Source organism: Artibeus jamaicensis, unplaced genomic scaffold, assembly GCF_021234435.1.
Source record: "Artibeus jamaicensis isolate MK-2021 breed Jamaican fruit bat unplaced genomic scaffold, CSHL_Jam_final contig_889, whole genome shotgun sequence".
Taxonomy (NCBI): Eukaryota; Metazoa; Chordata; class Mammalia; order Chiroptera; family Phyllostomidae; genus Artibeus; species Artibeus jamaicensis.
Window position 1 is genome coordinate 6110975 of NW_026522005.1, and position 12132 is coordinate 6123106.

The 12132-nt window shown below is 39.0% G+C and overlaps 1 protein-coding gene across 1 annotated transcript in view; it reads left to right on the top strand.

Annotated features, from left to right (window-relative positions):
* The window catches only part of THEGL (theg spermatid protein like), a 43430-nt gene that overhangs the window by 5053 nt on the left and 26245 nt on the right, over positions 1 to 12132 (top strand). The window contains exons 3-4 of the mRNA XM_053654965.1: positions 4459 to 4489; positions 11283 to 11348. Of these exons, the coding sequence (XP_053510940.1) occupies positions 4459 to 4489; positions 11283 to 11348 (97 nt within the window). The remainder of the gene's footprint in view (positions 1 to 4458; positions 4490 to 11282; positions 11349 to 12132) is intronic.

Below are 12132 nucleotides of genomic sequence, written 5' to 3' on the forward strand. Positions count from 1 at the left end.
ATTTTCCATTCTAGCATTTATTTAAGTTATTTCAGGCAAACACATTCCCCTTGACCAGTACTTTGTGGGAAAATCAATTAATTGGGAAAGTGCTTCATAGATGGGTTTCTTGTAAAAGCTTGAATGTAAGGTAACCTTATCTTTTCTGAGGAATAAAATTTAGAAGGATTTTGCCTTATATTCATTCAGTCATTTGTGGCACTTTACTGGAAACATTCTTATTTTTCTTAATTTAACTTGGTTTCATAAAACATAGTAAGAGTCAAGTTTGAAGAAGGAAACAATTAGAAAATAAATTCTTTCATTTTCTATTATCGTCTGATTATTTTTTGCTTGTATAACACCAGTGAGACTTCACAAGAGAAATTTCTTTCTAGAAGTAGAAAAAGTTGGTGTGTTTTGCTTTTAGTGGTAGAATGCTCAGTTGCAACTGTGCTGGGCTTTTACACTCTTTTACATTCTTTGTTTAATTTTATTTTCCTTTCTCTTCTCCTTCCACTATTTTTCTACTTCTGTCCTTGAATTTTTCATCTTAAAATAGATAATATTCTATTGTAGTATATGCATTTATGTAAGTGACCTCAAATCTTTTTAGAAATGAGGGGAAGGTATAAATACATATAGAAACCAATAAAACTACAAATGAGTACATGTTCACAATGAGGTTATCATTTCACTAATTCTGATTTTCATAGTTAGAACCCTTAGTAGTAAATGTGTCCTTGACAATTACTTAAACGTAAAAAAAATATTTTTATTGATTATGCTATTACAGTTGTCCCATTTCCCCCCCTTTATTCCACTCCACCCTACACTCCCCCCCACCCTTTTAGTTCATGTCCATGGGTGATACATATATAAGTCCTTTAGCTTCTACATTTCCTGTACTATTCTTGCCTCCCTCTGTCTATTTTCTACCTACCATCTATGCTACTTAGTCTCTGTACCTTTTCCCCTCTCCCCAACCCACTCCCCTACTGATAACCCTCCATGTGATCTCCATTTCTGTGATTCTGTTCCTGTTCTAGTTGATTGTTTAGTTTGTTTTTGTTTTGTTTTAAGTTTGGTTGTTAATAGCCATGAATTTGTTGTCATTTTACTGTTCATATTTCGATCTTCTTTTTCTTAAATAAGTCCCTTTAACATTTCATATAATAAGGGCTGGGTGATGATGAACTCCTTGAACTTGATGTTATCTGGGAAGCACTTTATCTGCCCTTCTATTATAAATAATAACTTTGCTGGATAGAGTAATTTTGATTGTAGATCCTTACTTTTCATCACTTTGAATACTTTTTGCCAGTCCCTTCTTGCCTGCAAATTTTCTTTTGAGAAATCATCTGATAGTCTTATGGGAACTCCTTTGTAGATAATTATTCACTTTTTTTCTCGCTGCTTTTAAGTTTCTCTCTTTATCTTTAACATTTGGCATTTTAATTATGATGTGTCTTGGTGTGGTCCTCTATGGGTCGAACTTGCTTGGGACTCTTTGTGCACTTGTATGACTATTTCTGTTGCCAAATGGGGAAGTTTTCTTTCATTATTTTTTCAAATAAGTATTCAACTTCTTGCTCTTCCTCTTCTCCTCTTCGCATCCTTATTACTCAGATGTTGGTATGTTTAAAGTTGTCCCAGAGGTTCCTAGGCCTATCCTTGTTTTTGTTTTTATTTTTGTTTTGTTTTTTGAATTCTTGTTTCTTTTGTTCCAAATCATTGGTTTGAATCCTGGCTTCCTTCCCTGCGCTGTTGGTTCTGTTTATATTTTTCTTTTTTTTTTTTTAAAGATTTTATTTATTTATCTTTAGAGGGGAAGGGAAGGAGAGAAGAAGAGCAATATCAATGTATGGTTGCCTCTTGTGCGTCCCCTGCTGGGAACTGCCTGCAACTCAGGCCTGTGCCCTGACTGGGAATCGAACCACAATCCTTCAGTTCTCAGGCCCGCAGTCAATTTACACCAGCCAGGGCTTAAACATTTTTTTTAATTCACAGGAATTTAAACAAAACCTTAATTGCTGAATTTTTAGGATTCATGAAAGCTACCAGTTATTGTGTATATACTGTGTTTTGGGCACTGGGCCCAATATAAGAGTGCTTTTCATATATTATCTTGTTTAACTTTCATACAACAACCTTTTGAGGTGAGAACACAAGGAAAGTAAGGTACAGAGGGCTTGGGTAAACTCGTGAGATCAGAGGTTAGAGCCAGGATTTGGTTCTAGGCAGTCTGATTCCAGAGCTCGTGTCCTAGCCATTAAACAGCATTGAAGTAGTCCTCAAACTTGTCTTCTTCAAAAATTACTAGTGCCCCTGTCACACCCTCAGAGGTCAAATTAAATGGGCTGAGGGGTTGGCCTGAGACCGGCAATTTTTAAAAGGTCCTCCAGGTGGTTCTAATGTGGAAGACAAATGTGGAAGTCATCGTACTACTGCTTTTCTTGGAACATCAGCTAACAATGGCCACTTAAGAGCTGATATAACATTTAAAATGTGTTTCTGAAATACACAGAGAAAGTTCGACCTGTGGGAGGTTGGGCAATAGGAAGGAGCATTATTCATTCATGTCATTAGTATTTGCAGAGGATGTTTAAGGATTGATTCAGTGTTATCCTGACTCTCTGACCTGTACAGATAAAGCTGGAAGCCACATGTGGGAATAACACGTGAAAAACCCACAGAACGAGAGTGCGTGTTTCATGGATGCCAGCAAGGATGGACACCAGGGGCATTTTCGTTGGCAATTCTCACCTTTTCCTTAGGTCTGAGTCAGTTTAGCCTTAAAAAGTAAAGCAATAGAAAATATCCAAATTCAAAATTTACATGTACTTTAAAAAAAAGTTCATAGCCTATTTCCCGCCAGGTTGTAAATTCCTTGAGAGGAGAGACCCATCTTACTCATTTTTATTCTCTCAACAGCTGACACCATGTTGCACATAGAAGCCCAGTCAGTACTTGGAGTGCTTCCTACATCTCCTTTGATACACTGAGGTTGTAACTGATCATTCTAACTGCCATTCATCCGTCTGCATCTATGATGTGCAAGGTGCTTTTCATACATGCCACTGACCTTTACACAGACCTACTTATCATCCTCTTATCTGAGAAGGGGAAACTGAGTCTCAGAGAAGATAAGTGATTTGCCCAAGATTGTACAGCTAGCTGTGCAACTAACAAAACTGGGGGCTGAGCCACGTCTGTTTGATGCCAGAGCACACCCACTTTCCTTAACCAAAACATTCCAGAGAGTAGAAAATGTGATTTCGGATGTAATGAAAAACTCCCAAACAGAAACTAGGAGAACAATCTGTCATTATGAGGCCCATTAGAATAAGCATTTGCATAACTTGGCCTGTATGATTTTGCACATTTTCCTACTTAAAAAAAGCCCCTCTTAATGTGAACTTTAGTTTGCTTAACCACTTACTCTGTTGGGGACATTTCAGGTGTATCCAGTTTTCCACTGTTAAAGATATTGCAATGAACAATTTCATCCATAAATCTTTGTCCACACTTGGCATTATTTCTTTAGGGTACATTTCTAGAAGTAGAATTGGATTAAGCAATGTAATCACTGCTGACTCATTCCGTTTATTTTTTATGAAGTGCACTAATTTAAATTTCCATCCGCAGTACCAAGAGTACTTGCCTCTCATTATCCTTTCAGCATCATTATCTTTGCAAAAAAATGTTTTTGCCAGTTTGATAGTTTAAAAAATACCTCATTTTTATTTGCATTGTTTTGATTACAAGCAAGTTTGAACTTTATGTTTATTAGCCCTTTATATGTCTTTATACATGAATTCAATTCTATCCTTTGTCCATTTAACTGTTAACATCTACCTTAGTGTTTTCTTATTCATCTATACTTTTACATTCTTCAAATATTAAGACTGTTAGCATTTATCATACTTGCTGCCAAATATTTCTCCAAATTCTTAAACTCTTTAAGTTTTAATTTTTGACATACAGAAGTTGTAGTTTTAAATATTTTAATCTATTAATATTTTCCTCTGTCTTTTTTAAAAAGCTTTCATTTACATATTTTCAGAGATGGGAGAGGGGAGGGAGAAAGACAGCGAGAGAAACATTGATGTGTGAGAGAAACATCAACTGGTTGCCTCTTTCACGTCCCCAGGACCTGACCTGCCACTCAGGCACGTGCCACTGAGCTACAACAGCCAGGGCTCTTCTATGTCTTTTGTCACCTTCAACTCAGATTAAAATCCAGTGATTAGGTAGATATTCTATTATTTTTGCTTTAATTCAACTTAGAAAAATATTTAACTCCTCAATTGTGGCTTATGAACTATGGTCTATTTTGGTAATGTGCCACATTTAACTTGGCCATTCCCCTATAGTTCTTTTTCCTTAACTCCTTTCTCTATTGATTGGCGATACTATCTTTATATGTCTTTGATTCTTATTGAAGCTAATTTTTACATTTACTTTTCATTTTTGCAGATCCCGTTCCCCGTGAGTTTGTAAGGAAACGGTAAGGCCGTAGTTACAGTACCATTCTTCCAGACTTCAGTGGACCAGCCTAGCTGAATGGAACAAATTCATTTGGGGGCATTTGATGTGAAAGCCTAACTTGGGGTTTTTGAGAAGGTTCCTGTGCTTTCTCTTTGTCATAAAGCCCTTTTCTAATGACAGTTCCTTTGGGAAAAAGAAAGTAGAGAAAGAAAGTGATTAAGAAATGAGATGGGGAAAAGAGATGCCTGAGAACTCTTCTATTTTCAGTGTTTTACTTGTTTGCTAAATACTAGGTGTTACATACTAGGTATGAAACTTTATGGGACTTGGGATTCTGCATTGACAATCCCATATCATAGATTTTGTGAAGCTCCAGCTCAATGTATTCCACTCTCCCCTGACTCTAATTCAAGTACAACAATTAGTGATACTTCAAGAAAATGCCCTCTATAAAAAAAATATGTTTCTGTGCACATGTACATGCATACAGTGTACAAAATAGGTATCTTCTGAAAAATAGATGTTTACTCTTTTTTTAATATATTTTATTGATTATGCCTTTATAGTTGTCCACCCTGCACACTCCCTCCCCCCACATTCCCTCCCCTTTAGTTCATGTCCATGTGTCATAAGTTCTTTAGCTTCTACATTTCCTACACTACTCTTGCCCTCCCCCTGTCTATTTTCTCCCTACCATCTATGCTACTTATTCTCTGTACCTTTACCCCCCTTCTCCTCCTCCCACTCCCCTGTTGCTAACCTTCCATGTGATCTCCATTTTTGTGGCTCTGCTCCTGATCTAGCTGTCCTCTTAGTTTGCTTTTGTTTTAGGTGTGGTTGTTAATAACTGTGAGTTTGCTGTCTTTTCACTGTTCATCTTCTTTATCTTCTTTTTCTTAGATAAGTCCCTTTAACATTTCATATAATAAGGGCTTGGTGATGATGAACTCCTTGAATTTGATCTTATCTGAGAAGCACTTTATCTGCCCTTCCATTCTAAATGAAAGCGTTGCTAAATAGAGCAATATTGAATGTAGGTCCTTGCCTTTCGTGACTTGGAATACTTCTTTCCAGCCCCTTCTTGCCTGTAAGATCTCTTTTGAGAAATAAGCTGACAGTCTGATGGGAACTCCTTTGTAGGTGACTGTCCCCTTATCTCTTGCTGCTTCTAGGATTCTCTCCTTCATTTGATCTTGGCTAATGTAATGATGATGTGCCTTGGTGTGTTCCTCCTTCAGTCCACCTTCTTTGGGACTCTCTGAGCTTCCTGGACTTCCTGGGAGTCTATTTTCTTTGCCATATTGAGGAAATTCTCCTTTATTATTTGTTCAAATAAGTTTTCCACTTGTGGCTGTTCCTCTTCCCTTTCTGGTACCCCTATAATTCAGGTGTTGGAATGTTTAAAGATGTCTTGGAGGTTCCTAAGCCTCTCCCCATTTTTTTGAATTCTTGTTTCTTCATTCTTTTCTGACTGGATGTTTCTTTCTTTCTTCTGGTGCACTCCACTGATTTGAGTCCCAGTTTTCTTCCCATCACTATTGGTTCCCTATGCATTTTTCTTCATTTCACTTAGTGTAGCCTTCATTTTTTCATCTAATTTGCGACCAAAACCAACCAGTTCTGTGAGCATCCTGATCACCAGTGTTTTGAACTGTGCATCTGCTAGGTTGGCTATCTCTTTGTCACTTAGAAGTATTGGTTCTGGGGCTTTGAGCTGTTCTTCTGTTTGAGCCATAATGTTTTAGTCTGGTCACAACTGTTGTGTATAAGGGGCGGAGCCTTAGGTGTTCACCAGGGCGGGGCAACCCAGTTGCTGGGTGGTGACGCTGTATGTGGGGGCGGGGTCAGAGAGGGAGCAATGGCGCTTGCTCCGCTCTCTCTTGGATTTCAGTCCCCTCTGCTGCTTCCCACAAGCAAATTGGGCCCTTCTGGTGCTGGTTCCCAGGTGCGTGGGCTTGTATACGTTCTAGAACCCTGTAAGTCTCTGCAACAAACATTCCTGTGAGGCTGGGAGCCTCTCCTGGTATCTCACCCCCCTGAAAGTTTTTCCAATTGGTGCTTTTAGGTTTTATTTCCAGTCGCTGTGGCCCTGGGTTGCTCGGTCTGTCTCACCGCTTGTTTTTTGCTTGGTTTATCTAAGCGCAAATGTGTAACCGCGGTCAGCCAACCACCTTGCGCACCTCACTGGGTTTGCTCATTTCTTCCCCACACCCAGTTCTGCTAACCACCACCTCTTCCAGCCAGGACCCTTCTCTGCTGGCCACAGACTCCACCCTTCTTACCCATCTGGATGAATGGTTTGTTGTTGTCCGACTTCCATACAGTTCAGTTTTCTGTCTGTTCTGGTTGTGTTTTTGTTTGTAAATCTTTGTTGTCCTTAAATTTGGTTGTGCAAGGAGGTACAGTGTTTTCACTTACGCCTCCATCTTGGTGGGAAGTCATGAAAAATAGATGTTTACTCTTGGTTTGGCTAAGATTTGGTTTGGCTAAGATATTGTTAGAAAGAGGTTTAAGAATGGAATCATTAAAGAGAAATTCCAAGCATTCATATCAATGGTTCATATAGATGAGAAATAAATAATAGCAGATTTAATTTTTATTCACTCTTTTTTATAAGTGAGTTAAACCATTTATATTTATTGTTTTTTATGTAAAACTCTTTTTTAATTTTATCTTAATCTCTGCTTTTATTTATTTATTTTTTCATTCTTTTATTTATTTATTTATTTTTTATTGATTATGCCATTACATTTGCTCTATTCCCCCCTCCCTTCCCCTCCACCCTGCATACCCCTCCCCCACCCTTTCCCCCCTTTAGTTCATGAACATGTGTCTCAAATTCTTTAGATTCTGTATTTCCCCTACTATTCTTACCCTCCCCCCTATCTATTTTCTATCTACTGTCTATACTACTTATTTTCTGTACCTTCTCCCCCCTTCCCCTCCTCCCACTCCCCTGTTGCTAACCCTCCATGTGATCTTCATTTCTATGGTTCTGCTCCTGATCTAGCTATCCTCTTAGTTTGCTTTTGTTTTAGGTGTGGTTCTTAATAACTGTGAGTTTGCTGTCCTTTCACTGTTCATCTTTTTTATCTTCTTTTTCTCAGATAAGTCCCTTTAACATTTCATATAATAAGGGCTTGGTGATGATGAACTCCTTGAATTTGGTCTTATCTGAGAAGCACTTTATCTGTCCTTCCATTCTAAATGAAAGTTTTGCTGGGTAGAGCAATCTTGGTTGTAGATCTTTGGTTTTCATGACTTGGAATACCTCTGTCCAGCCCCTTCTTGCCTGTAAGGGCTCTTTTGAGAAATCAGCTGACAGTCTGATGGGAACTCCTTTGTAGGTGACTGTCCCCTTAGCTCTTGCTGCTTCTAGGATTCTCTCCTTCATTTTAATCTTGGCTAATGTAATGATGATGTGCCTTGGTGTGTTCCTTCTTGGGTCCAACTTCTTTGGGACTCTCTGAGCTTCCTGGATCTCTCGGAAGTCTATTTCCTTTGCCATCTTGGGGAAATTCTCCTTTATTATTTGTTCAAATAATTTTTCAACTGGTGGCTGTGCCTTTCCCCCTTCTGGTACCCCTATAATTTGGATGTTGGAACGTTTAAAGATGTCCTGGAGGTTCCTAAGCTTCTCCTCATTTTTCTGAATTCTTATTTCTTCATTCCTTTCTGTTTGATCATTTTTTTCTTCCGTCTGGTTCTCTCCCTTGATTTGAGTCCCAATTTTCTTTCCATTACTATTGGTATCTTTTGTATCAGCATTCATTTCAATTAATTTAGCTTCCATATGTTTCTCTAATTTGTGACAAAAATCCACCAGTTCTGTAAGGATCTTTATAACCAGTGTTTTGAACTGTGCATCTGAAAGACTGGCTATTTCTTCATCACTTAGGTCTATCGGTTCTGGGGCTCTGAGTTGTCCTAGAGCCATTTTTGGTCTATTCGTGCTGTTAAGTGAGCGGAGCGAAGCCTTAGTTGTTTACCAGGACGGGGCGACCCAGGTCGCTGGTTTGTGACGCTGTGTGTGGGGGCGGGGTCAGAGAGGGAGCGATGGTGTTCCTCTCCGCTAGCCCAGCGCGTCCAGACACTCAAACGCCTCGGGCTTGCTTATCCGATCCTAATTTTGCGAGCCTGCTGCACCGCGTGGGTTTCCCTTCTCACTGGTTTCTCCGCACGTAAATGCGCGCGACCGACGTACCCTCCGCGCCTCTTCCGTGTGCGCTCCGGCAGCCAGCTCACTGGCGATCAGCGTCCTCGGTTGCCTGCGCTCCGCGCACCGCCCCGGGAATTTTTTCTTGCTAACCTGCTCCGCTGCTGGCCTTGCTCCTCGTACCGGTCCAGCCGAGTATCTAGTTGTCCTTTGGACTCCGTATTCTCGATTTTCCGTGTGGCTTGGTTGTGACTGCTGTTAAAAATAGTTGTTCTTAGATTTGGTTGTGCACAGAGGCGAGGTGGACCCTCCACCTACTTCTCTATCTTGGCGGAAGTCCTATATTTATTATTATTATTTAACGTTTACATATATTGTTATTATTCAGATTTATTTTACATTTTCTATGTATTTTGCTTTCTAGGTTTTTTTCTCCTTTCAGGCAGTAAAACTGCTACTTTATTTTTATGTAATGCTTTGCAGTGAAATTTTTTTTTTCCACAAGGATCCTGAGAAGTCAATAGTGCGGATATAATTAACTACATTTTTGAGAAAATGAAATTCAGAGAAATTATGTCACTTTCTCAAGGTTGTATGGTGGCTGAGCAGAACAGTTGGTAGAACTAACATTTACTGGTTGTTATCAAGTGTCCATTTAAAATACCACATCACTAAAATAAACGTATGCTGAGTGAGCAAACTATCCTGTGGCTAAATAGACAGGGCCATTGTTTACCTAGTGTTTATACTTTTTAAATTTTTAAAATTATTTCTATATTTTTTAAGATTTTATTTATTTATTTCTAGAGAGAGGAAGGGAGGGAGAAACATCAATGTGTGGTTGCCTCTCACACACCCCCAGCTGAGGACCTGACCTACAACCCAGGCATATGCCTGATTGAACTGGCAACCCTTTGGTTTGCAGGCTGGCACTCAGTCCACTGAGTCATACCAGCCAGGGCTATACTTTTTTTTTTAAAGACTGTTTAGAGAGTGTCTTTTAAATATTTTTGTTATTATTTTAATTATGATTATTATTCTGATTCTTCCTTTTGTGTGGTTGATTTGGTTTGATTCTCTGACAAAATTGTGCTATCTCCATTATATATCTCTGTCCCCATTCTCTAAATGCACTCTTTCTGAAGACTCCTCTTTTTCTTTTAATTGGGAGTTGTTTCTTTTAAGTTTCATTTTAGATTACTCTTCTGGTTTGTTTCCACTTCTTAGATTGATCTGTTTTGACTCCCTGTCTTCATGGTGTGACTGACCCTCTGTGGTAGAAACCTGTGGGATTCAGTGGTGCATGCTCCTTGCTCTCTTAAACTTGATAGGACACCCTTTATGCCATTTACATGGGCTTTCTAGTTATAATTGGGTTTTGGTTGTTGTTGGGTCATTCTGTGGTGGGTCCTTCCCCCCAGCTGGCTGACAGAGTCACTCTGCCCACCATGTCATGCATGCCATTGTGCAGGTGCTGCCAGAACAAAACCAAACAGCCCAGGAAATAAACTCACACCTGCAAAAATAACCCCACCCACAATCACACTATCAATAGCAAATGAGCCAATATTAATAAAGGTATACAGAGGTTAAAGCTATTATGAGAAAGTAAAAATGAACATGAGATGACTAACTGAAAGAAAAAATATCTTGAGAGGGCAAGGGTAGGAGCAATAAGATTAGGGAATAGGGACAAGGTGAAGAGAGGAAGAAAGTAAAACTTACATCATAAATAAAAAAGGGACAGAATATGGTGGAATGGAGTAAGAGATGAGAAGTATTAGGTTTAAAAGAAACCTAGTATTAGGTTTAAAAGAAATTAAAATTTCTTTTTTAATTTTAAGAAATTAAAATTAAAATAGTATTAGGTTTAAAAGAAATTAAAATTTTTCTCTCACTCTGTCCACCCCACCCCCAGCTTTGCCAGAGCTAGGGTAAATGGCTGCAAATAAATTTTTGTGCATTGGCCCTTTAAAAGGCTCTCTGTATCTCCAGCCATCTCTCTCTGGCAGACAGAAACCCTGCCAGTTTTCACAGCTGGATGTTATCTGGGTTCTTTTCTGGCTCTGGTGATCTGGGCTGGGGAACCCAGCTTGGGGTTTAGACCAGACACTTCTCAGGGGGAACCCCCAGCTGCTGAAATATCCCTCTGGGACTTCAGCTGCCACCCATGAGAGCCCAGCCAGCCCTCCCACATCTCATACCCTCTGCACCTCATACCCGTCACGTTGTGGTAAAGTGGTTTCTTCTGTCTGTCTCTCCATGGTTATAAGGCTTCTCCCAGCAATAGCTGGTTGTTTACCAGCAATAGCTGAACCAGCTGTTCAGTTGGTTATTCCGGATGATTTCTCTACAATTTAGTTGTAATTCCAGATTGGTCCTGAGAGGAGGTTAGTGTAGCTTCTACTTACTTCTCCACCATCTTGAATCTTTCTGAGTATATCATTGATTCTAGAAGTGAGAATTTTGGGTCTACAATATTTTTTGAATACCTTAAGCTCTTTAGAATTCTTCAAATCACATCAAATAAGATATATCACATCAAATAAGATATTGTTTTTTTTCTCCCTCAGATGGGATTTGTTTGAGTAGAAGTCATCTAATGTAACCATATTTATAAGTGTTCTCTTTGAATTAATCAGCTGGTATTTGTTAGTGTTTTTTCTAGGAAGAGAATCCGGGATCTTTCTAAGCCTAAAAAACAATGGGGAACCCCAGATAGGTAAGAAAATATTATATGGTTTTGTTTGTGATTATGTATTCCTTACAATATATAGGTAAGTATTATTCTTACCTGCCCACATACCTTGCATCCTAGGTGTATCCACCTCACTGCTCAACTGGATCTACTGAACAAATATTATCACTTCAGTTGAGTCAACACATGAAAGCAAACCCCTCTGTCAGTGGGTTTCAAACTTGTGCATTAGAATCACCTGGAGATCTTTAAAATGAATTAATGTTTGGGTCCTATCCCCAGAAATCCTGACTGACTTGATTTGGGGTTCAACCTAGGTTTCAGGACTGTTAAAAGTTCCCCAGGTAATTCTAGCAGGCAGACAGGTTTGAAAACTACCATCCCAGGGTGTTACTCCACACTCCTTTGAAACTCTTGTGTCCATCCTTCAGGCTGCTGCTTCTAACATCTGGTCCTGCTGCCTCTAAGCCTCTGTCTAGAGCACACCTGTTCTCTAAATCTCCAGCAGGCTGAACCCACTGTCCTTCCACTCTTAGCTACAGGACAACCCCTTTTCTTGTTTAGCTCTTGAGTAAAGCCTGAATTTTTTCACTTCTTTTCTGATCTTCTATTGCTTTTTTAAAAAAAATTGATAGACTTTATTTTTAAAGTAGTTTTAGGTTTACAGGAAAATTGAGCAAAAGTACAATAGAATTTCTATATTACTACCCCCTCCTCTAGTTTCCACTATTTTTAACAGCTTGCATTATTGTGGTACATTTGTTATAGTTGATGAACAAATATCACCACATTATTATTAATAAAGTCT